Source organism: Dioscorea cayenensis, chromosome 5, assembly GCF_009730915.1.
Source record: "Dioscorea cayenensis subsp. rotundata cultivar TDr96_F1 chromosome 5, TDr96_F1_v2_PseudoChromosome.rev07_lg8_w22 25.fasta, whole genome shotgun sequence".
NCBI classification, from domain to species: Eukaryota; Viridiplantae; Streptophyta; class Magnoliopsida; order Dioscoreales; family Dioscoreaceae; genus Dioscorea; species Dioscorea cayenensis.
Window position 1 is genome coordinate 23762746 of NC_052475.1, and position 24362 is coordinate 23787107.

The window sequence follows — 24362 nt, forward strand, 5'->3', positions numbered from 1 at the left end:
TTGAAAAACTTTGCCTGGGAATAAAATGTTGCTTGCTGCTGTTTGCATGGCAGATAAGAAATTCAGGATTGCAACAACCTGAAGCAGAGGGTTGTCAAATGCACCATGCTTTGATAGCTCAAAATGATAACACTGTTGGGAACAAAGGCAATTGTTTCCTAGTTCCTGTTACCCAGGGTTCTTCCCAGTTGAATTTTGAATCCATATGAGGTCAAATTTGAGGCATTTACAGGTCCATAGAGACAATGATATCTGCATGTGAGAGTTAAGATTAAATTCTTCAAATACATGAGGGACGGACATGATTGATAGCTAACAACTTGAGATCTATAAAATTTCATATTGAGCAGAAGACCAAGTACCTATTCATTCACAGACAGGTGAGTTTGGGCTAAGCACAGATGCAAAGATTGCCAGTTGGCACATGGACAGCAGATCTCTTCCATGAATAATTCTGCAACAAATGGCAACATGAGGTTGGTTAAAGGGAAATAGAAAGATGTGTACAAGTGTCTTTAAGCACAAATACTCAGGATATGGAAGTAACCTATGCAGAGGTAAATTGAAAAAGAATGCGCAAGCAGATAAATCCCTAATTTACAGGCCAGGCTCAAGAAACTACCTTTTAGTGAGATAGTTAATTGTGGAAATAAGTTTATGCAGTGAATTACCACAGATAATAGATGACTGGAAACAAGTCAACAGAATGCTTGGCTTCCCACAAACGCCTAGTTGGCATGGTGTGGCAACAGCATAGGACATATGGCCTGGAAAGCAAAAGAAATGGAATATATTGCTAAGTAGAAGTTTTGGTGATTTTCAATTAAGCATTTTTCTTTTTCTTAATAAAGGTTAGCAAGCAACAATTCTTTAAGCAATTGGCATACAACAAAATGACATGCTAAAATTTGATTAGCACCGACGGTGATAATGACAGGGACTTGTATCTGCAGCTATATGCATGTTGGCCTTCATACAAAGGACAAGGCCAGTAGACACATCCAGAATCAGTGTGTCAACAGTCCATGGCAAGAACAAAGCATCAACTCTAGTTAAAGCAAGTATACCAGCTACCAAGGTCTTTCATAAGAAGTGATTAGAATGCAACCTTTTCCATTCTCAAAAGTAGCATCAAGCTAACTTGGGCAATCAACAAAGAATTACAAAGAGTTTGAAAAGTAAAATCCTGTGAGTGTGTACCACATAAAAAGCTATGGGCATATTGTGCCTAAGAAAGATATTACTACCAAAACAAAACTAGAAAACATCAAAAGTTATAAATTTAGAGTGTATATGACTAATATATGCCTGGTAGAAGATTTCACCCAGGGAATTCAGTCTCTTACAGCATTTCTTTGGATTAATTCTGAACTGTATCTCTGACACCGCTACTCAAGCAAATTGTTCACAGTGCAACGTAGACTCAGCATTCTACCTTAGTAACTACACGTTTCACTTGAGACCTTCGAATTTTTAACAACCACCATTCATCTTCCTTTTTCATCCAAACCCAATAAAAAATCATACTGAAATATAATGATCAATTAATCTTATAATACTAATTTCAATCTTCACTTTTAGAGCACAGTTTTAGATTTGTGGTAAAATTCCATTACTGATCCTACCTGCATTTCAGCAATGTAGTCCTAAATGAATTCCTCCTTACAGGGGCCACCAGTCTCTATGAGAATTTATAAATTCCACTACAATTGATTCCACAGTTAACAACGTTTTACGCCACTTTAGACAATAAAAAAAAACATGAAATTGTCAAATTAATTGTATGTAAAAATGTTGAAATCTGGTAAATAGAAGATGAGCAAGCACCTTCTAAGTATCAAGAAGACTGGAAAACCTTCTCACATGGTGAGGCCAGGATGCATGACATATCTATGATCCATCATTGAGATAATTGTAAATGACACTAAGCATTGCAAAGATTACCCCAATAGTTCCAGCCCAAGAATGAAGATTGCTCATTGACATAAACAAAAGCCCCAATGAGCCACCAAATTCTCAATGAAACAGGAGGCTTTCCGGGAGAAAAAAAGGCTCAAAGACACAAGCAATGCTATGCAATCCCACTATCTACAGAGACAGCATCTGCTTCAGACACACTTCGAATGTCACCAAATTTCGGAAAACAGAAGCTGGAACATAGATTTGATTTATCTGGAGAATTTCCTAGTTTCTGATACATCTTGTTTAGGGCAGTGCTCACATATGCATTCCTGTAGTAACCAGTTTTAATTATTTGACCATGAACCTGCTTTCCAGGTTCTTCTAGTAAAGAATCACCACAAACCGTCAGTAAACTAATAAAGCTTATATAGTCCGGAAATTGACCTAATTCAGTCATTTGGGAGTAAAGCTCAAATGCTTCCAATCCAGAACCATGTTTTGCATGTCCTGAAATCAGTGTATTCCATGAAACAACATTCTTCTGCGGCATCCTTTTGAAAATCTCCTTGGCTGCATCCCACATCCCATGTCTCACAAATCCACTCAGTAAAGCAGTCCAAGACACGACAGTAGGAACATGTATGTCAGAGAATGCTCGAGATGCAGCATGCATATTCCCACATTTCCCATACAAGTCTACAAGGGCACTTCCAACCACAACATCAGATTCAAAACCCAACTTGTATGCCATAGCATGGACCTGCATCCCCCCAGGAAGAGAAAATAAACTTGAGCATGACTCAAGGATAAGAGAAAAACTAATGTTGTCTGGTTTTATTCTTGAAACAGCCATCAGCTGAAATGTGAGTATTGCTTCCGAATTCATGTTATTCAAGGCATACCCAGATATCATGGCATTCCATGAAACTAGGTTTGTTTTAGGAATTGCGTTAAATATATTTATAGCAGCTTCACAAACAAGAGAACTACTGTACATGTCTATGAGAGCGCTACTAACAAAAACAGAAGATTCAACCCCCATTTTTATTGTTTGTGAGTGAATTTGTTCACCATACCTACTACCTAAATTTTCAGAAACTAAAATGAGGCTCCCAAAAGTGAAATCATCACCGTTTATACCATCCATCTTCATTTGTCTAAAAGTTGCTAATGCCTCTTCATCCAATCCAAGATCAGCATAACCCCCAATCAGAGCATTCCACAAGGGGAGAGTCTTCGCCTCTGAACTCTCAAACAACTCATAAGCACAGTCTATTCGACCATGCTTTGCATATTCCGAGATCAAAACACTCAACGAAAATTCATCAATATAATCCAAAGCATTAGCTACCCTTTTCGCACTGTCAAACCACCCACATCTTGCATACAATGCCACAAGAACACTCCCAATAATTGCATCAGCCTGAAACCCAAATTTAAGAATCTGACCATGTATATTAAGCCCTTCTTCCAAATCCAACATCTGCACACATGCATTTAAAGCACTAACAAAGCACAGCTGATCTGGCCACAAGCCAGCTTCCTGCATCATGTGAAACAACTCAACAGCTTCTTCATTCATTTGATGTCGCGAGCAGCCAGAAATTAACATAGTCCATGAAACAACATCCTTTCCTTGCATTACACCAAAAAAGTGTAGTGCTTCGTTAATATTTGAGCACTCAATATAGCCTGCAAGCATTGAATTCCAAGTAAACTGCTCCCTAAAAACCATCCCTTCAAAAACCCTCACAGCATCCTCAATTAATTGACACTTACCATACAATTCTACAAGAGCACTACCCACCTGAAGGTGTAAATCAAGCCCAACCTTATGTGACAACCCATGGATTTCTTTCCCATTATTCATAAACCTAAGATTACAACAAGCACTAATGGCACTTGAAACACCGAAATGATCAACAACACACTCTGACTGCCTCATCCGAACAAAAAATTCCAATGCAACCTCGCATGGTCCATGATGGTCATACCCTGAAATCATCGTGTTCCATGAAACTGCATCCCTTTGCGGCATTTCAACAAACAACTGCTGTGCCTTACTCAAAGATCCGAACTTGCAATAACAATCAATCAGAGTATTCCAAGAATGCAAATTTTTCCTGCTCATCAACCGAAAAACCGAATGTGCATCATCCAAGGAGCCACATTTACCATACATAACGATCAAATAGTTCTGAACTAAAGTATCGTGATTGAAATCCGTGACAACCATATGAGCATGAAGTTGTTTACCGCACATCAAAGATTTCGGAGAGGAGACGGATTTGAGGATGGCGACGAAGGAATCTGGGGGGACTGGGTCACCAAGGCTCCGACAGAGGATGAGGGAGCCGATGGCGGGCTTGATAAGGTCGGCGCGGGCGAGGGCATGAATGGATTTGGGGACTGAGACAAGCCGGCGGATAGAGGCCTTCATGTGACGGGTTTAGGAGAAAAGGGTGGGAGATCATGGGCATTTAGGATAGGATTGAGAGTTAATTGGATTGAAGCATTTGGATTTTCAGGGTTTGGGAATAAGAAGACAAGAGAAAGCTAGGGTTTTTTGAAGGCCAGAAGCAGCTCCATTGATGCGGCGAGTGACGAGCGAAGCTGAGGAAGAGCGATGGACATGATAAAAATGAGATTTTTAGAAAAAAAAAATGTTTAAATTAGCTTGAAAATCCGTATTTTGGCGAGCTTGTTCTTATTTATTCTAATGTACATAAAAATTTATAAAATATTTAGATTTTATTAAAATTTAAAAAATTTGCAATTTAGAAGTTTAATTTGAAAACTTTAAATAAAGGATGGAAGCTAGGGATAGACACGGGATGAGGCCGGGACGGGGTGTATCTCCCCACTTACTCCCCTCATTTCAGGGCAGGGATTCTCCGTCCCCGATCCAGTTGGGGAATCAGGGAGGAGGAAGCCTCCATGGGGACAGGGATCCTACTCAACACAATTTTTTTTTAAAAAAAATTCACTAATATAATGTTTGAATTCATGAACTTAGAATCTTAGATATAAGACCCATCTTTATTAATAACAAACATGATATTATATTATATATTTTTTAATTTTTATTTTAACATATTTTTACAAAATTCCAATAATGTAAAGAAAAAAAAACCATAAAATTAGGTATTATTTGAGACTTATCATTATTAATAACAAACATTGTATTATATTATATTTATTTTTTATTTTTTATTTTTTATTTTAATAAATATATTATTATATATATATACTTCCCGTCCCCGCTCCCGTCCCACTACGGTGACCGGGGAATTTTATTTCCCCACCTCGGTCCCTGCGGGGGAGAAAATCGAGGATTCCTCGTTCAAAACGAGGTGGATCCCTGTGGAGTGAGGGACTCCCTACCCCATGCCCATCCCTAATGGAAGCTGCAATAAAATAAAATTTCATAAACTATATGATTTAAAAAAATTCAAAATTTTTAATTACTAGAGTATATATTAGTAAGCAAAACTGATAATTCCAAATTCTAAGACAAAAATATGTATAAATCTAAAACTTTTTTCCAAAAAAAAAAAGAAAACAGTTTCCAAAAATTATTTATAAATCCTTACTAAACTCCAATTCAGACATCATCAGCACCCCTGACAATGAGACATCTGGGACACAAGTTTTGGAGTTTGTGCCAAAACCCACCACCTTGACAATGGATAAACATTAATACCTAGTAATTGAGATAAAGATGTTGAGAAAGAGAGATCAAGGTACTTCTCAAAGATGTTGGAAGGGAAGGCATTGATCCAGGACACAGACATGCCTGTGAAGATGCAGCTCCAGGCCATGTCCTCAGCTTCTCAAGCTCTGGACCTTTATGATGTCAGTGATTGCAGGAGCATAGCAACTCACATCAAGAAGGTCTTCATTTCTAAACTCTTGTACCTTGAAATCATGTTTTTCAAGTTCTTCAATCTGAGTTTCTTGTTTTTGTTCTTCATTTTTTGTAGGAGTTTGACATGGTTTATGGCCCAGGGTGGCAGTGTGTAGTGGGGTCTAACTTTGGTTGCTTTTTCACTCACTGTAAGGGGACCTTCATCTACTTCTGCTTGGAAACCCTAAACTTTCTTATCTTCAAAGGTGCTGCTTCTGTGTAGCTTGAACTGGAGATTTGTGAGTCAGAGTTCATGGTTTTGGGTAGCTTGTGTGTGTGCGTGTGTTTTGGTTAGCAGAGGTTAATGTGATTGTATATAGTTTTCCATCTTTGTAGACTTGCTTCAATCTCCAAAATGGATTATAAACTATGTTTGTAAAACATGGTTGTTAGTGATCATGAAGTATGTTGAGATTGATTGAATGAAAACTTACGAACAGAAAGGAAATGAAAAAGTTTATCAATGTATCTTCTTTACCTTTTTCTGCATTTTTCCTAAATAATCCTGCTTTAGATCATGAATTAAATCACTGAATTATATACAAATCAATGTGTTATTAGCTGGAAAGTATTATACATCTGTTGGTATTTTGCTCAATGTCTGACAGCAAGCTCTTTAAACATGATTGTTTTTTAAAAATTGTATCACTCTAGTATATGTATTGCTGTGAAATATTGTGTGTGTTGGCATTTGCTCAATATACACTATTAATAAACTTCAGAAATCTTAAGAGCAACAAGAAAACAGTAGTATTTCTTTAGCAATTTCTTCAATAAGCCAGAACAAGATAAACTCCCCGACTATGTGGACCACTTGCTGTACTTCTTCTATGCAAACACAATAAGACCAGCCAACATCCCACATAGAATTTATCAGTATGTCTTTGCATTTGAGATCTTTCTCTAACCGCACGTAAAGAGTATCTTCATAAGTTGCATCAGCATCAATTGCATTGTAAGTTGTAAGCTTTTCAAATGCTCTGCTAATCTCTGACAACAATGGATCTAGAGAGTGATAGAACTATGGGGGGCCTGGACATAGGCTCTGAACATTGATAGGTTTGCAAGCTCCTTCTGGTGGCTTTTCCGTGCCATTAACTCAATTGCACAATCCAAGAAAAGCTTAGCGTCTCTTGCTCCTGCTGCCTCGATGTTTTTCCTTCTGTATATTGGTTGGTGTCCATTAGGACTAATGAACTTCTGTGCATCCTTGAGGAATGTTTGGCTGCTCAAAAGAATGCCTTTCAAGTCCTCTCTGACTGTTGGTTTGTTTTCATACCATGGAGTAGCTTCGCCTGACAATGCTAAGCATCTTTCTTCTGAGATGATCTTTGGCAAAACTTCACCGACTGCTTTCTGTTCTTCTGTCAGAAAAAAAAGGATTTTTGAATTGAAACTGTTGGCAGTTCAGTCAAGAATGAAATTAGGCATTTGGATTGCGACTGGTTTACCAGTTCACACTGAAGAACAGAATGAAGTATATGCATATTCATTTGTGGGAGATGGTAACATCTTTCAGAAATGTGAGAACTACGGAAAGAAATGCAAATGGATTACCTTTGCTGCAGGGTGTTTGGTTCACCTCTGCTTGTTTAGTTTCACCAGTTGCAGACAAATCGCTACTCACCAATGTTGAAATTGCAGCAGTTTCACATAATGGTTTGATCACTTTGCCATCATCTTTACTCTTTGTGCTATCTTTCTGCGCAAGTGATGATCAGAAAACCAAATCAAGGAACTGTTATTTAATTTATTTTTTCTCTAGCTGAATTGAACAATAAATCTTTTTCATGCAAATCTTTCTTATGTCTGCTCCTTCAAATATAGTGAATAAACATGAACAAGATGTATGTGACCAAGAAACTAATGAATGGAAACTCACAATTGCAGCATTGATTGCGGATGTTTTCACTGATTTAGCTTCAGCTGTCTTCTTTTTTCTTGACGAAGAGTTCTTTGTTGAATCTTTCATCAGATTGTTGGATTTATGTTTCTGCAAAGCAGATGCCTGTGCAGAAAGATTGCTCTTATCAAGTGAAGGTTTCTTCTCAAGCATGTGTGACTGTTTAGAGGTATTTTCTTGAAACAAAGCCGCCGGCCTTCTGACCTTCACTTCCTTCTCCGCTGATTTTCTTCTGGTGAGCAATGGTTTTTGCCTGTCTACTGTCTTTTTGTGAGTCTTAAATTCTTCTTTTGCTTGTTCTTTTTGGGAATCCAAGGCTGTAAACTTTTTGGCATAATCCACTTTTGGCTTCTCAATAATCTTCATACTTCCTATTGCAACAGTCTTGGTCTCTTTCTGCACATAATTTTTCTGCAAGTGAAATTCCTTATGAGCCTCTGGTCTTTCTTGATTAGGTGGCTTCAAAGGCTTCATGATAACTATAGGCAGGGTGTTCATCGTCGTAATGAAGGCGGCCACTTCTGTATCGTTCCAATGGCGAAGAATTAGGGGCCAATGGTTCAATTCTGAAATCTTCAGCTTGCCCATTCTTCAAAATTCCTTTGAATTGCATTTTCTCAATGATGTCTTGCAGTGTTTTTTTCTGCAGATCAGGACTTCTCTCCATCACCTGCTCTTTCCTAGCCTTAGGCATATGATCATCAAATGTCGGAGTTCTCAGAGGCTTTAAGCTCGACATCGTCTCATCCAAAGGTACTTCTTCAAGCCCCATAAGCTTCGCAATTAAATTTGGAGCTTTTACTTTCTTATTTGAACCAAATCCATCACGGCTTCGTTCACAATGCTCATCTCTCAATTCAGTTTCAGGATTAAACCTCATAGATCGGCTTGACAAAGCTCTTTCATCCTCCGGAGATCTAGACAACAGATTATGCTTCTGAAAGCTGTCTCTGATTACTCTTCGGAGCTCGTCAATACAGTCCCTCGATGACGAACCATCAACAGAACGCCGTGCTTCTCTTTCACCATCAACTGCAGCCACATTCTTCTTTGTTGTCTTCGCCAATTGCTTCGACGCATCTTGGAGCTTCCCAAGCATCACCAACGACTCCTGAAGATCCATCGCACCTCTAAGAAGTTCTCTAGCTACATCCTTCACCCGCCTATCAAGCTTCGAAGATTTAAACAATGAATCAATCATCTCTGTCAACCTATGAGCATCATTCGAAACCCGAACAAGCTGCAACTCAGTGTTCCTTTCCTCATGAGCCATTTGCAAAGAAGATGATGATTCTCTGAACTTTGATTCACAGACAGCTGATCTCATACTGTATTCATTCATACTTTATTCAGCATTGAAAGAGACTACTAAAAATAAAAAAACTCAGCAGAATTACATCTTTTGGAGTTTAACAAAACAGTTGCATGCATTTGGATGAACAAAAAGACACAAACATGTCTGTCTTTTTGCATTCAAACCTGTTCATATTGAAACAAAACCAACAACAACAACAACAACAACAACAAATTACAAGCATTTTGGAGAAGAGATTGACCTGTAACTGTAGTAGTCTTGTGAGAACTGAGTAGCCATTGCTGTTACTTGAGCTCATGCATGATCTCATTATATTACACCATTGTTCATTGAATGTTTGTGGTCCTCTCTTAACTTTGCAGCTGGATTACTAAATGAACAAGCAAGGAACATCAATGGTCACCTTTTATAAAAAATTATTATTCTTGATAATTTTACCAAGTAAGCAGAGTGGTGCAGTTAATTATGAAATTAATTTTAGTAAATGTTGAATTTTAATTTATGGAAAGGTGAAAGTGAGAGACCAACCACTTGAAAAAGACTAGTGAGAGTTTTGGAAAAAGCTAGACTTCAGAGGATCATTTCTTTGCTTGCTTCCTTTCATTGAAGATGATCACATGCTTGTCAATGTTTTCTTTTCTTCCCCCCTAATTTCCTTTATGATTTTTTTTTTTGTTATAAATTTTAGAATTTTTTTTTAAGTTAGTAAATAAGAATAAGGTTTATATATTTATATCAATGTTTGTTTAATTAATCAAATTAAAAAAAAATTATTGCCATGGAACTAGTTATATATATATATATATATATATATATATATATACTTTTTTTTTATAGTCCTGCAAAAGTATATATAAACAGTTACAACTTTATATTGGAGTACATTAGAAATAAGACATATGTCATTCTATGATTCCTTGATTTTCCTTTTTTTTTAATTGGTCAAATTTATCTTCTTGTTCCTTCATGAAGCTATTCTTGTCCATTGTTATAGCATAATACCTTATGCTTTATTCCCTTTTTATTCTCCTCTTGATTAAGTTCATGTTTTTTTGACCGTTTGTTTTTGTATTTCATGGTATTTATGTGGAAAAAAAATCTTTCTTATTGACTATAATTATACTAGTTTAGATCATTTATATTTGTATTCTTGTGATGATTAAAATACTTTTTTATATTAAAATGATTAAAATACTTTCCATGACTTTCTTGTTCATTATAAATATATATTATTCATTTTCTTTTTACTTGAATGTCAACATGTTTATATTATTATTGTAATTATCCGTTAATAAACTAATATAAACAAAAAGAAATAATTTTTGTTTTATTTAAAAATTTGATAATAAATTTTTTTTTGAAAAAATGGATAAACCACGTGCATTAAAAGAAAACAGAAATGATAATAAATTTTTAAATTGATGAAAGAATTCATGTTTGTGTAGTATATAAATTCTGCCAAAAGCTTTGGTAACCAAAGACAATAAATGAGACAATTGGGATTAAGATTATAATTAATTAATTTAATTTCATGGATTTATTGTTAATTAGAAAAATATCTTTTTGTTGATAATGCTGAAAAGGAAGGGTTTAATTATTATTACAGACATTTATAAATGACATGTACGTTTTTTTCATATTATTTTTAATGAATATTTATGTTTTATTAGGATTTAAAGTTAAAATATTTTTAAAAAATAACAATGAAGTAAAAAAAAAATTCCATTCTAAATTTAGCCAAAATATTTATATAAACACACATATATATATATATAGATAACGCGTCATCAGCTACGAACCTCCATATATACAATATCTATACATGTTTTGAATTGTTAGATCTCAATCCGACAGTCAACACCATAGCCGGGTACAATAAAAATTAATTCTCATCCAAATTACACTATCTATAGTATAGACTGATTTTTAGCTTTTGAAAAAATTGTAAGCCAATCTAACCCACAAACCCATTTAAGATCCCACTCGTCTCTCTACCAACAGACATTCCTATATATATATATATATATATATATGTATTTGTGAATGTATGTATAGCCTTCAAATTAGACCCTTACAGATACAAGTTACAAACTTGGCAAGTGTGCCGTGTATGTGTGTGTACGTGTTCAAACTTCAAAGAGAACAACTTCAGAAAAGGACAAAAGAGAGGCCATATATCAATTCAAAACAATAAATTAAACTTGACCAGCGTTTCCTCTTCCCATGAATGCTGACTCCATCCTCTCTCAGTCTCAGAATCACCAATATTGATTTCCGAAGAACAAAACTTAGCATTTCCCAGGGATCACATCATCCAAAAATGAAGTAGAACCTCCCTATAAAATCCCTTTAATCTCCATTGAGCCATGCCAAAAACAAACTTGCAAGCATAACAAACAACATGGAAGCTAGCAAAAGTACTGGTGGCAGTGGTGCTCAAGGTGCTAAAACAGGTGGTGGACAGCAAGTGAAACAAGGAAGCGGTAGTACTGGTGGAGCTGGCCATGGAGGTGGAGATGGTATGATGAAAGCTCCGGGACGTGAAGGTTACATCAATAGACAAGAGTTTGAGAGTAACCCTAAAGCCCACTTTGATGACCTTCGCCAAGGCAGTGGCAAACCTGCAGGAAACTAATTAATGAATGCCATGCATGCAGATGTAATGCTACTTTTAAGCTAGTATTAAATAAAAAGTATGTGAATGTGATCAAAAAATGAATGTTATCTTTATTTGTGATCAATGAACTAGCTACTTGCTTTTTCTTTAAGTTCTGCAATGAGTTTTTCCCATTTTTGTTTGAATAATCAGATGAACTAGGCAGTGTGCAATGGTCAAACATTATTACGCTCATTAGGTCATTCTTATGACAGGAATATGCAGTTAATTATTTGATTAAACCATGAATATTGCATCTGTCTTCTGTAGTTGTGAATGCTGAAAATGAGATTTATTTATTTATTTATTTATTTGTGATTGAGTGATGAATGCTATCTTTACATGCGCTCAATGCAACACCTGGCTTTAAGTTCCTAAATTACAAACAATATAATGATAAATAAAGCTAGTGATGGTCAACATTATCATATTCATTCAGAATAACAACAAGAAGGAGTTATTCAATTTAATTAAACTTGAAGAACCTATCTCTTTAGTAGTTGTGACCTTTGAAAGTTCCATTATGAATAAATTAAACCAATCTCTCTTGTCCTTCTTCTTCCATTATGACAATTAAAACAATGGACTTTTGGAGCAGTGTTTGTCTATCTTTTTTAATTGGAAATAGAGGAGCTAGCATTTCAGTCCATTAATTGTTAGACATATTACTCCTATATTTCTTGCCAGCCTCACATTCAAACAATAACTAATTCTTTCCTTTTTGTTTAGAATAATACCTCAACCACCTCAACATGCACTCCACCCCCATCATTACATTAGACAAGCTAAAATTAAGAAAAAAAACTTTTCCACCCCTCATTCCCTCCACATTGCCATTGTTCCTTCATTCTCAAACAAGAACTAACTAGCTAGCTAGCTAGATCTCATCTCTGGCACCTCCCTCCATTATTTCACCTCATTTGAGAGGGAGTTGCAAAGAATTCAAAGCTGCCACCTTTTGTCTCTCATATTAATTATCCTTTCCACTCTATTTGCTGCTATACAAAGCTTCTTCAGCCTCATTATTCTTGGTTTCCCATATTTGCATGCATTCATTGATATCTTATATGGGCATCCTAAGTCCCTGCTCTGAAACATAATATCATGGTACGCATCTTTGACAGGAGACACAGCCTCCATAAGTCACTCAATCCCCAGTGGGACAATGTTTGATATCTCACCCAGACAAGCACACAGCCTCATTCTTGATGGTCCATCCGTGACAACCTCTGTTGCAGAGATGAATAACTCGGTGTGCTCGAGAAATCTTAGCAGGGAACTGCCCGGCTGCCGTTTAGAGGACCAAGTAATCGGTTCAGCTCTGGACCGCCATAAACCTCTGAAATCTAAGCTGGAAAAGGATATTAATGCCAGTGATGGCATTGCCTCAGGTGAGAGCTTGCACCATTGTGATTAAGTATTATGATAAGTTTTTTTCTTGAATGTATGGCATGCATGTTTCTGAGATGATCATTGGATCATTAGCAATCACTTGTGTTAATTTTGTTGTTTTAGAGATGGAGTTGATGAAGGAGAGGTTTGCAAAGCTGCTACTGGGAGAGGACATGTCAGGAGGTGGAAAAGGAGTTTCATCAGCTCTTGCTCTTTCCAATGCCATCACAAATCTCGCAGGTATGTATGCATATATATATATATATGTCATTATATATGTCATGGATTCTCAATGGATCACTTGTGATATATGTTTGTTTTGGATTTTGCTTCAGCTTCTGTTTTTGGGGAACAACGGAGGCTTGAACCCAATGTCTGTTGAGAGGAAGACAAGATGGTGGAAAGAAATTGAGTGGCTTTTATCTGTAACTGATCACATTGTGGAATTGGTTCCTTCACAACAGGCAACTAAGGATGGAACAAATATGGAGGTGTGTATCTTTATTAATTTTCATTTTCCTGCATTTGAGATCCAGATTTGAATTTCATTCAACAGATAATCTTCAAAGAGAACTTACTTCTCTTGGTTGCATGCAGATAATGGTGACTCAACAGCGGAGAGATCTTCACATGAACATCCCTGCATTGCGAAAACTCGACACTATGCTCATTGTAAGCAACCAAAGTTCATCTCTAATGTAACAACAACAACAACATCATTTCATGTTTGATCTTAATTGTTTTGTGAAATTTAACCAGGGTTATCTAGACAACTTTAAAGACCAGAATGAGTTCTGGTATGCTTCAAGAGATGATAATGGTGATGCTCAAAACCAAAAGAACCAGAGGAGGGATGATAAATGGTGGCTGCCAACAGTGAAAGTTCCTCAAGAGGGGCTCTCAGAAAGTCACTAGAAAATGGCTGAAACATCAGAAAGAGTTGGTGAACCAAGTGTTTAAGGCTGCAATGACCATCAATGCTCAAGTTCTCGCCGAAATGTCGGTACCTGACACATACATTGAATCTCTTCCAAAGGTAACACATCCATTGCATTTATCAAGAGCAGAGAATATGAACTAAGTCACACTGTTATAAAAAATCTCATACAAATAAATAAACAGCATTGCAATTATGATACAACCATATAGATTTATAACACAGATGGTGGTTTTACATGACTCTTTATAACCATTGTGAATATCAATGACAGAACGGAAGATCAAGCCTTGGAGATGCATTATACAAGAGTATCAAAGCAGACATGTTCGACCCCGAGCAATTCTTTTCATCAATAGATTTATCGACAGAGCACAAAGTCCTTGATCTAAAGAACCGCATTGAAGCCTCCACTGTCATATGGAAGAAGAAGATGCACAACATGGATGGCAAGTCTTCATGGGGCTCAATTGTGAGCCTTGAGAAGAGGGAGCAGTTTGAGGAGAGAGCAGAGACAATCTTGCTTCTCCTTAAACAGAGGTTCCCTGGCATCCCCCAATCAGTACTGGATATCAGCAAGATTCAATACAACAAAGTATGATGAAACAACAAAAAAACAATACATCTTCTATATATATATATATATATATATATACATATGTATACTAATATTCTGTTAATGTAAAACAGGATGTAGGACAGGCCATTCTGGAGAGCTACTCAAGAGTGCTGGAGAGCTTGGCATTCACAGTGATGTCAAGGATTGAAGATGTCCTCTATGCTGACTCTCTCACACAAGAACAAGCAAACAGTGGTTCTGCAAGAATGTCTTCTTCTTCTTACTGTTGTTCTACAAAGTCAGAGAGAACTTTAGAACCATTGAGGAAGCTGGATACTAAAGAGGAAATAGAGAAGCTCAGTGCTGGGGGGACACCAACAACAAATACTCTCTCAGAATTCATGGGGTGGCAAGTTGATCAAGAGAAGGCAGAGCATGATGAGATGAAGTTCAAGTGCAAACCCCCAAGAATTATTGTTAATAAGAAGCTGACATACATAGAGAAGCTAGAGAGCTTGGGAGGTGTGAGAAGCCCCATTTCAAGACATTGAAAGAAAAAGGAGTTTGGGATCCAAATGAGTAGATAGCTTAGAAGAAACACAGACACACAGCAAACAGAGACACACAGTTATAGAGTGTGTATTGTTGTTTAGAGAGCTTTGTTACTTGTTGAATCCCTCTTGGGAGATGGGAAGAAGAATTCAATGTGTAGGTTGATTAGGAGATGCAGTAGATGTTGCTTCTTCTTTTGAAGTGAAGACTTTGTACAAAAACAATCTCACACTTTGTGGTAACTTGTTGGTACTAACTTCATGTTGTTCCTAGGCAGCAGTGTGTGGTGGACAGATGAATCATATTTGTAAGATGGCAGCTTAAAATACATTTCTATTTGGTGCTTGAAAATTAAAATTTTCATTGAAATTTCTTCTCTGATGAGTAATGATAAATGTTTTTTTGTTTGGGATAGCAGAAATATTCTTAGAGGAACTTCTGTATACCTTAATGGTAGAAAGAATGTAAACTGGCAAGAAAGTAGAAACAAATTGACTTAATTGCCTTATTATCACTTAATGACAAGTATGAACTAGAACTAAGATTTACAGATAAGCAGAAATATCTATATAGAAACATCTCTGCATACATTATTTTATATACAAATTAAAGCTTCACTCCAACATCAAGGAAGCATCCTACTTAATCTCTTAATCACCCTACACTTTGAAGAATCATCTTCTTCATCATCATCATCATCAACAACAACTTTTCTTTCTTTCATTCTTCTTCTAAGCTATCAACCTTTCCTTCTCTTCTTAGTGTCTTGCAATGGGACTTCTAATGCCTCCAAAGCTCTCCAACTTCTCTATATAAGTAACTTTCTTACTAAAACTAGCTCTTGAAGGCTTACACTTTAACTTCATATCCTCCAACTCCTCCTCCTCTTCCTCGGCTTCTTGTGAGTTCTCTTCATATACATTCCATCCAATGAAGTCCAAAAGTGTAGTTGATGTTGTTCTCTCCATAGCACTTAGTTTCTCCATCTCCTCTCTGACATCCAATTTCTTCAATGTCCCTGATACTCTCTCTGACTTTGTAGAATAAGAACAAGAAATTCTCTGACAATCTCCATTTGCTTGTTTTTGTGCAAGAGAATCAGCATAGAGAACATCATCTATCCTTGACACCAATGTGAATGCCAAACTTTCCAGTACTCTTGAGTAACTCTCCAATATTGCCTGTCCTACATCCTGTTTGTCAATCAAGTTTCATTAGTATATATATATATATATAATTCATAGAAGATGCACACTTTTTGAGTGGTGTTTCATCATACTTTGTTGTATTGAATCTTGCTGATGTCCAATGCTGATTGAGGAATGCCAGGGAACCTCTGTTTAAGGATGTGCAAGATTGTCTCTGCTCTCTCTTCAAGCTGTTCTCTCTTCTCAAGGCTAACTGTTAAGCCCCATGATGATTTGCCATCCATGTTATTCATCTTCCTCTTCCATATGACAATGGATGCTTCAATACGGTTTTTGAGATCAAGGACTTTGTGCTCTGATGTTAAGTCTATCGATGAAAAGAATTGCTCGGGGTTGAACACATCTACTGTGATGCTCTTGTATATTGCATCTCCAAGGCTTGATCTTCCATTCTGTTAAGCAAACAATCATATGATATTATATCAATCTGGTCTATATATTATTAGATTGTTAGTTTGTGTAGTTGTATTCTGACCTTTGGAAGTGATTCAATATATGTGTCTGGGACCGACATTTCGGTGAGAACTTGAGCATTGATGGCCATTGCAGCTTTGAGAACTTGGTTCACCAACTCTTTCTGATGTTTCATCCATTTTCTAGTTATTTCTGACAGCCCTTTTTCAGGAACTTTCACTGCTGGGAGCCACCATTTGTCATCCTTCCTCTGATTCTTTCGGTTTTGGTCTTCTTCGTTATCATTATCATTATTGTCTCTCGAAGCATACCAGAATTCATTCTGACCTTTGAAGTTGTCTAGATAACCCTGGTTAATTTTCAGAAAACAATTAATATCAAAGCATGGGATAATGCTTTTTTCTTACATCAAAGAGATTAGCATGATGTGGTTTCTTACAATGAGCATAGCATCAAGTTTTCGCAATGCCGGAATATTCATGTGAAGATCTTTGCGCTGTTGAGTCACCATTATCTGCACACAAACATCAAAACAGAATGAACTTTGAATCTATCATATATATGTACTATATTACATTATACATCTTTGTTATACTAATCCAGTCTCTATATGAGATTGCTATTCATATAATTAATATATCCTAACAAAGATGAGTATTGCCTTTTCCTCTTTCTCTTTTGTATCAATTACAAACTCTAACAATATGTAGAAAAATTCACAAGTTAGAGCAAAGATGAATACCTCCATGTTTGTTCCATCTTTTGATGTCTGTTGTGAAGGAACAAACTCCACAATATTATCAGTTACAGATAAAAGCCAATCAATCTCTTTCCTCCATCTTGTCTTCCTCTCAACAGACATTGGTTCAAGCCTCCATTGTTCTCCAAAAACAGAGGCTGAACCAAACATCACAAGTGATCCATTAAGAAATCATGATAAATACAATGACATATATCTATATATATATATATATATATATATATACACCTGCAAGATTGGTGATGGCATTGGAAAGAGCAAGAGCTGATGAAACTCCTTTGCCACCTCCAGACATGTCCTCTCCCAGTAGCAACTTTGCAAACCTCTCTTTCATCAACTCCATTTCTAAAACAACATAATAATCATGAAATTAATAACAATTAGATACACCTATATAAAATAATGATCCAATATATAACATTTTCTTCACCTGCGGCAATGCCATCCTTCCCAAGTCTAGACTTGGGATCTTTATGGCGATCTAGAGCGGAACCGATCACCTGATCGGCTAAATGACGGTTAGATAGCCCTCCGCCAAGGCTTCTCGAGCCCGTGCTGTTATTCATCGAGATGGCTTTAGAGCATTTTTCAGAGGGAACATCAAGAATAAGACTGTGTGCCTGTCTGCCTGATACCTCAAACATTTTCTCGCTGTGATTTAGTGGCTTTTGAAGGCTATGATTTCTGTCAATGAAGTGTACCATGATACTATGTTTCAAAACAGAGAGTTATCATGCATGTTTGTAATCAATGCATGCAAATTATACTGCATGAAAAGGATAATGAAGGAACAATGTCAATGTATTGGAAAAGTTCTAAATTACTTAATTTAACATGTCTAATATATTGATGGAGGTGGTGGGATGCATGTCCTGTTTGAGGATGTTGAGTTGTACATACTAAACAAAGGTATGAATCAGTTATTGTTTAAAAACTAACAAGTCTAACAATAGGCTGCTGCTGCCAACGACCTGCGGGTCTATTGGTACACGGGTCGCCGATAGAGCTCTCACCGAATGGTGAGAGTTCGATTCTCGGCTGAGGGCACATTTCTGGGAGTTGTGAATAGTGGTTGTGTACGAGTGGTTCCAGCGCCCACGTGAGCGCGGTCTCGTCCCCACTTGTTCCACCGAGGCTTGTGCACGTCTCTGGGTCTCTAGTGGGTTCGCCCCGCTCCTCTTCCCCAATAAAAAACAATAGGCTGCTGCTTCTCTGTTTTTTCATTAAAAATAGAAAAACACAACAACTTATCTTCTTAGTAATTAAAAAATATAAAACTTTTTTTTTCAACATTTATTAGCAATTTATTCCATTATGTATATGTTTGCCACTTGACACAAGGAAGCTCTGAAGTCTAAAATGATAGTATAATAATAACTTCGACCATTGTATATTATCGCTATGATAGTAATCAATAAACAAGTTTGGTCTGCAAAATCATAGCCAAGTATTCTTCTTGCTATGATAGTAATCAATAAACAAGTTTGGTCTTTTTGCTATGATAGTAATCAATAAACAAGTTTGGTCTGCAAAATCATAGCCAAGTATTCTTTTTGTACATCTAAAATATTTTTCCCATAACATCAAGATAATAACCGTTTCTAAAAATGAACTGTATTTTTAATATTTTATAGCTTTGACTTTTTAATTTCTAAACATGCAAAATTAATTTTGTAGATGGGCATACAAAGGTTTTGTGTGATGAACCTTCTCCTTCAAAGAACATAAGGTCTTAGTAACCAGCTAATAAGACCACACCAAAATGTTCAGAATTTAGAAAGACCCAAAAGGAGTTTGTCAGTACTGAACACTTTTAATCCATGAATTTTATCTGCAAAACAAAATTGATTTTTAACACTTAATCCACAGGTGCATTTCCAAACTACTTCGATGTCATATATACATTCTCAGTCACTAGATAAGAAAATCTTTACACAAAAGAACATGATGATCAAATTAGTCTTTTGCGGTTAGTTTGTCATCAAAGGACGACCCTCCTCGATGTAGTCATCAGGCCCATCTTCTTCATCAGAAGAAAGAAGAGAAGAACCCATCCATGCTTTGAATCCTTCAGTCACACGCCTCTCCATATCCGGTGTCACTTCTAGGGCAGATTCAGACATCTCCAAACCAAGATTTCGGCCAGCAAAATCAGTCTCATCAAGGATGGCAGCAGCTTTTCTTCGCAGAAAGAAGGCAGTTCCACCATACATCATCACTAGACCCCAAGAGGCAATCTCGTAGCACCAGAACAGAGGGATTGAACAGCTGCTCCCCAGTGTGAGGATGCTTGATCCAAGAAACAGTGCCATTAGACCGAAGATAACAGCAAACACGACATTGAGAATTGACAGGCAGCGTACCCCACCTGCATAAGTAAAGAGTCATGAACAAGAAGCCAGGTCAGGACAGGTAAGAGGCATCGCGCGGATGTCCAGGCTTTAATCTCAGCAGGCAGTAGAAGTGAAAGTTGGCTGAAGTCAGCTTGGCCAATTATCTTCGAAACAAATTCAGAATATAATTCAATTTGCAATCCCACATACAACGCAAGGGTATACTCTTTAACTCCAGATAAAGAAATAATCATGGGCCCATAGTACAAGGAGATCAAAGGAAACAATTTTTTGGATGTCATTAGTTGACATGCTAAACAAAAATAGAAATAATTGTTATGATGTTATCTATTATGAATGATACAAAATGTTACCATCGTGTAAACAACTTAACATCATTACTTAAGGAGTTTTTGCAGAGCTGGATTTGACAAACTCCAAAAGAACAGTATTTTGTTGATCATTTATGAATACCTTGACTTCAAGCAACCATAACTTTTGATCAAGTTGTAAAATTCAAGGTGCTTTAGTGTGGCATCGGTAAACTCATTTGAAGCTCTAGGTCCTCATAGGCAAGTTTTCTAAAAAACAGTCAAGGGAGATCAAGTTCAAATTCTATCATTTTCCATATCCATATGAAGTTTGTAGCAAGTGTATTCAGTACAATTCTGTTAGTTTACATAGTAGCTTCTTTTACTGATGTCATTTTACCATGGTAGCAATAATAGGTGAGAACAACAACCAAATACCAACAAGGAGAATTTTTTTTACTCGGATGCTTGCAAATAACTACAAAAGACCCCCTTTTATCCATGCAACAAAAGCTCGCATTATTGTGAGGGGAAAAATGGGTATTGCCTTGACAAATATACCATCAAAAGTTCATGACACAAGAGGCATACAATACATTTATACACATGCAGCGTAGAAAGAGAAACAAAGAGTGCCACCTAAAAAATAAGCACACGGCTCTCCCTTGTAAAATACCACCAATGACCTTTTAGGTTAAATTTTCATTATGCAAGTATAAACTCAGAATATGAAATTTCTTCTCTAGAAAGCATTTTTCAAACGCCCTTTATTGTGCATTAGCCTTATACAAAGTTTTGAAGGAACGTGATTTCCAGATAGGGATATAAAATAAGTAAAAATTTTTTTTTTATTCATCATAATAAAAAGGCAGATGGATATACATGTCATGAACATCGGTATAGTTTTGCTCACAAAACATGTACATCACATTGATGCTGATCATGCTCAGTGGATTTATCATCCTGTCCTATGCACGCCCACTAAATGCAAAATGCCCTCCCTGTGAGCTACTTACCTACAACTAGGGGTGGCAATTTTTGACACGACACGTTTACACAACACGACATGACACGGTCTTAGGAGGGTTTGGGTTTGGGTTAAACGGGTTAGTGTCATAAACGGGTCGACTCGTTTATGACACGCCTAAATTAAGCGGGTTCGTGTCATAAACGGGTTGACACGTATATGACACGGTTAACCCGTTTAATATGAATAGGTAAATGTGTCTGATAGTAAACTTGATAAATTAATTGAATTATTCTCACGGCAAATATGATGTTTAAGTATTTTATGTTTAATGTTAGTTTGGATTTTTAAAAAAATGTTTTGATTAAAAATTCGTGTCGCGTGTCGTGTCGTGTGGCGTGTTAAACGTGTCGTGTTGTGTCGTGTTTTAAACAGATAAACAGGTCGTATTGACCTATTTAAGACTTAAACATGTTAAACGTGTCGTGTCGTGTAGCCACGGGTTTTAGACGTGTCGTGTTCGTGTTCTAAAAAATTACCCGTTTAATAATCGTGTCGTGTTCGTGTCAGGGTTAAACGTGTCAGATTCACAAGTCAACCCGACACGAACACGACCCGCTAACCCGTTTTGCCACCCCTACCTACAACCAGCATCCTTGCACAATTAAATGCCCTCCCTGTGAGTTACTTATCTACAACCAGCATCCTTGCACAATTCTTCTCCCAGTGTATTCAAAGAATCAAGAACCAGTAAATACTTACCAATCAACATAACTTCTATAAAAGAAAATGAGCAATCTTTTGCATCATCAAGACTATTATTTCTTACCAGATTGAGCAATACAAAATCAAGAGATTAGGAGGCCCAGCAGAAGGCATAATTAATATGTCAATTTCAGCAAAAGACACTGAAAGATACAACAAAAGAAGGAAATTGTTCTCAAAATACCTCTTTTCGATGCACAATAATTGTTTTCAACCACCTTAAGGAATGGGTGCCTTCTTGGAGCATAATATGCCACAATCATCCCTGCAGTTGAAACCATATAAGCGGATAAACCTTTAGCATTTGGCAAAGAAAAGCCACGAGATGTTAATTTGTAAAATTGCAGTAAGCAGTACTGGAAATTGAATTACACATCAACTAATACCAATTTCAATTCCCTCCTCTTTCAAAACCTAAGTTCCAAATTCCAACCCAATGTAATTTTCTTCCGAACACCTAATTACCAAAAGCACCAATACGTGAAAAAATTAACCTCAACTCACCAATATCCACGTTTGCATCAAATGGCATGATCAACTATGGAGCACTGTTCCCCAAAGCAGAATCCTAGATTCATGCTCTTATATGCAAAGATAGAAACTTTGAAGTAAGTGACCTAAGTGAACTCAGTTCACTACGGTCGACATTGCAAAATCAGTATGATCACCTATAGAGCAAAGTCCCAAAAAGCACATTCCAAAACCCTAATTTGCTATACAACACTAACCATATTCATGCACTTAAAAAAAATCCAAACTTTTTCACAAAGTTGCACATCAGAACAAACACAAAACAGAGGAACTCCAACTCACCTGCCAAGAGATACAAAGCCGATGCCAAAAAGACAATCGCCGAAGGCACGAAAACAACCATCCAATAGTAATCCGCGGCCTCCTCATCCGTCAAATAGAACGCGCCATGGTACCCGTAAAGATCAGGCTCCTGCGTGGCATTTACGGGCAGCGCCTGGATCCTCCTATGCTTACAGAAGGGCCGCCGATTCACATCCCGGGGAAAGACGATGCTGAGGCTAACGGAGACAGCGATGACGCTAGAAAAGGCGATAGCACCGGTCAGTGCTGCTACCATTGGCCGCTGGAGACGGACCCAGGCCTTATCCTCGTCGCGAAGGGAGTCGTACTCGCGTTTCGGCATAAAAGCCTGGCGGAGAGCGTCGCCGAGGATGGCCATGGGAGGTGGAATCGGTGGGTGGAGTTAGGTATCGTGGCAGTGCCTTGGCCTAACCCTAACCCTAGTTTTGGAGAACACGATCATGGGAGAAAGAGTACAGTTGAAGAAACCCTTGTTTGGAATTTTAACTAAATTTAGGGGGTTTGGCCTCAAAAACATTAGCTTTTTCGTAATGTTTAAAAAAACATGAACAAAACCCTTCTTAACAACGAGAACACATTAAAAAAAATAAAATAAAATAAAATAAATAAATCTGAGATTTACAATACTTATACCCTCTGCTTGCATAAATTAGAATTCAAACTCAACTCCTCGATAAAAATAATAACTTATGTAAGAAAAATAAAATTTCAAATTTTTAATTTTATTATAATATATTTTTTCCATTCATTACCTTTCAGGATCAGTCATGGTCTTATAGACTCTACCAATAGTCTAAACGAATTCGTTGCTTCATCCAAATGTGAAAAAAGATTATAGTCGCACTTAAAAGCCGAGTACTCTACCGTTGAGTTAGCAACCCGGATAAATATGATCTTTGTGTTGGGTTAAAACTTTATTTTTTTTGTTTCATTTGATAATATTTTAAAAAAGAACGAAAAAAAATAAACAATCAACATTAGGCTGATAAGACATTCTTTCCCATTCAGGGTATTAGGTGTTTATATGAACTTATAGTGAGCAATTTTTTTTTCATTCTTATTTGGACCATCTTTAAATTTTATCATTTATTAAAAAAAAACTCTTGGATAATTTTTCCCATCATTTTCCAAACCTATATTTTGAATAACTAAAATTTAATTGATAAATTATTTGTTTATTTTAACTCATTTATTTATTTATTAGCTATGCTAGTAGAGATTTGCTTGAGAATAAGATTTTAAATATCACGAAAACTTCTTATTGCAAAAACAAATAAATTTTTTTGAGTAAAAACAAATAAAATTTAAAAAAAACTATTGAATAAGTTTTTCAAACAGTGACAATAATACATAAGAAGTAGTTAAAATATAAGAATGCTGATCCTTGAGTAGGCTTTAATTTTTAACATTTCAAGGGAACGTAGTCATGGTAAATTTGTTTGAAAAATTTTGTATGGAGAAGCACTTCATGATATATATATATATATATATTATAAAAATAGGTAACTATAATTTAATTAAAAAAAATTGGTGAGTTACAAAAGAGAATTAGGGAGACACATCAGCTACAACACATTATTGACCATTAAGCCTACTGAAAATTGGGAGTGAGGGTTGAAATAAATCATTTTTCTGGCCAGATATCAC

General features: G+C 36.5%; 6 protein-coding genes across 10 annotated transcripts; 2 read left to right on the plus strand and 4 right to left on the minus strand.

Annotated features, from left to right (window-relative positions):
• Positions 1 to 9: 9 nt before the first annotated feature.
• LOC120262151 (pentatricopeptide repeat-containing protein At2g13600-like) lies at positions 10 to 4562 on the minus strand. 5 transcript variants are annotated; one of them, XM_039270219.1, is made up of 4 exons: positions 1945 to 4562; positions 672 to 767; positions 363 to 454; positions 10 to 252 (listed from the first exon to the last, which is right to left on the minus strand). In XM_039270219.1, the coding sequence occupies exon 1, from the start codon at positions 4340 to 4342 to the stop codon at positions 2072 to 2074; it is 2271 nt and encodes a 756-aa protein (XP_039126153.1). In that variant the 5' UTR covers positions 4343 to 4562; the 3' UTR covers positions 10 to 252; positions 363 to 454; positions 672 to 767; positions 1945 to 2071. The 5 variants fall into 5 exon arrangements, with proteins under 5 accessions (XP_039126153.1, XP_039126151.1, XP_039126154.1 ...); XM_039270217.1 differs by having other exon boundaries at positions 1828 to 4562; XM_039270220.1 differs by lacking the exon at positions 672 to 767.
• Positions 4563 to 5553: 991 nt separating this feature from the next.
• Positions 5554 to 6277, plus strand: LOC120261443 (dynein light chain 1, cytoplasmic-like). Its single transcript, XM_039269333.1, has 2 exons — positions 5554 to 5796; positions 5886 to 6277. Exons 1-2 carry the CDS (start codon positions 5659 to 5661, stop codon positions 6030 to 6032), a joined length of 285 nt encoding a protein of 94 aa, XP_039125267.1. The 5' UTR covers positions 5554 to 5658; the 3' UTR covers positions 6033 to 6277.
• A 161-nt stretch (positions 6278 to 6438) lies between these two features.
• Positions 6439 to 9397, minus strand: LOC120260143. Its single transcript, XM_039267584.1, has 6 exons — positions 9269 to 9397; positions 8167 to 9040; positions 7692 to 8108; positions 7367 to 7511; positions 6875 to 7173; positions 6439 to 6830 (listed from the first exon to the last, which is right to left on the minus strand). Exons 1-6 carry the CDS (start codon positions 9304 to 9306, stop codon positions 6537 to 6539), a joined length of 2067 nt encoding a protein of 688 aa, XP_039123518.1. The 5' UTR covers positions 9307 to 9397; the 3' UTR covers positions 6439 to 6536.
• A 3803-nt stretch (positions 9398 to 13200) lies between these two features.
• Positions 13201 to 14613, plus strand: LOC120261442 (rop guanine nucleotide exchange factor 9-like). Its single transcript, XM_039269332.1, is given in 7 exon segments — positions 13201 to 13315; positions 13411 to 13442; positions 13444 to 13566; positions 13673 to 13747; positions 13835 to 13984; positions 13986 to 14111; positions 14287 to 14613. Coding segments are annotated over 7 exon segments (948 nt in total).
• A 1152-nt stretch (positions 14614 to 15765) lies between these two features.
• LOC120262100 (rop guanine nucleotide exchange factor 9-like) lies at positions 15766 to 17854 on the minus strand. The gene is made up of 6 exons (XM_039270156.1): positions 17734 to 17854; positions 17488 to 17642; positions 17185 to 17259; positions 16807 to 17094; positions 16403 to 16723; positions 15766 to 16316 (listed from the first exon to the last, which is right to left on the minus strand). The coding sequence occupies exons 1-6, from the start codon at positions 17846 to 17848 to the stop codon at positions 15882 to 15884; spliced, it is 1389 nt and encodes a 462-aa protein (XP_039126090.1). The 5' UTR covers positions 17849 to 17854; the 3' UTR covers positions 15766 to 15881.
• A 1495-nt stretch (positions 17855 to 19349) lies between these two features.
• LOC120262186 lies at positions 19350 to 23181 on the minus strand. The gene is made up of 3 exons (XM_039270262.1): positions 22695 to 23181; positions 22066 to 22146; positions 19350 to 19873 (listed from the first exon to the last, which is right to left on the minus strand). The coding sequence occupies exons 1-3, from the start codon at positions 23071 to 23073 to the stop codon at positions 19476 to 19478; spliced, it is 858 nt and encodes a 285-aa protein (XP_039126196.1). The 5' UTR covers positions 23074 to 23181; the 3' UTR covers positions 19350 to 19475.
• Between the last annotated feature and the right edge of the window lie 1181 nt (positions 23182 to 24362).

What these genes read in the sequence shown, in the direction of transcription:
- LOC120261443 (XM_039269333.1), top strand. Translation starts at nt 5,659, where the DNA reads ATGTTGGAAGGGAAGGCATTGATCCAGGACACAGACATGCCTGTGAAG. An exon ending in TAGCAACTCACATCAAGAAG is followed by an intron (nt 5,797 to 5,885) that starts GTCTTCATTTCT and finishes CATTTTTTGTAG; the next exon opens with GAGTTTGACATGGTTTATGG.
- LOC120262100 (XM_039270156.1), bottom strand. Translation starts at nt 17,848, where the DNA reads ATGGAGTTGATGAAAGAGAGGTTTGCAAAGTTGCTACTGGGAGAGGAC. An exon ending in AAGATGGAACAAACATGGAG is followed by an intron (nt 17,260 to 17,487) that starts GTATTCATCTTT and finishes GTTTGTGTGCAG; the next exon opens with ATAATGGTGACTCAACAGCG. An exon ending in GCAAGATTCAATACAACAAA is followed by an intron (nt 16,317 to 16,402) that starts GTATGATGAAAC and finishes ATTGACAAACAG; the next exon opens with GATGTAGGACAGGCAATATT.
- LOC120260143 (XM_039267584.1), bottom strand. Translation starts at nt 9,306, where the DNA reads ATGGCTACTCAGTTCTCACAAGACTACTACAGTTACAG. An exon ending in CAAGACTACTACAGTTACAG is followed by an intron (nt 9,041 to 9,268) that starts GTCAATCTCTTC and finishes GAATGAATACAG; the next exon opens with TATGAGATCAGCTGTCTGTG. An exon ending in ATGAAGCCTTTGAAGCCACC is followed by an intron (nt 8,109 to 8,166) that starts TAATCAAGAAAG and finishes AATTATGTGCAG; the next exon opens with AAAGAGACCAAGACTGTTGC.
- LOC120262186 (XM_039270262.1), bottom strand. Translation starts at nt 23,073, where the DNA reads ATGGCCATCCTCGGCGACGCTCTCCGCCAGGCTTTTATGCCGAAACGC. An exon ending in GGCTTTGTATCTCTTGGCAG is followed by an intron (nt 22,147 to 22,694) that starts GTGAGTTGGAGT and finishes TTTCAACTGCAG; the next exon opens with GGATGATTGTGGCATATTAT. An exon ending in TTATTGTGCATCGAAAAGAG is followed by an intron (nt 19,874 to 22,065) that starts GTATTTTGAGAA and finishes TTACTTATGCAG; the next exon opens with GTGGGGTACGCTGCCTGTCA.
- LOC120262151 (XM_039270220.1), bottom strand. Translation starts at nt 4,342, where the DNA reads ATGAAGGCCTCTATCCGCCGGCTTGTCTCAGTCCCCAAATCCATTCAT.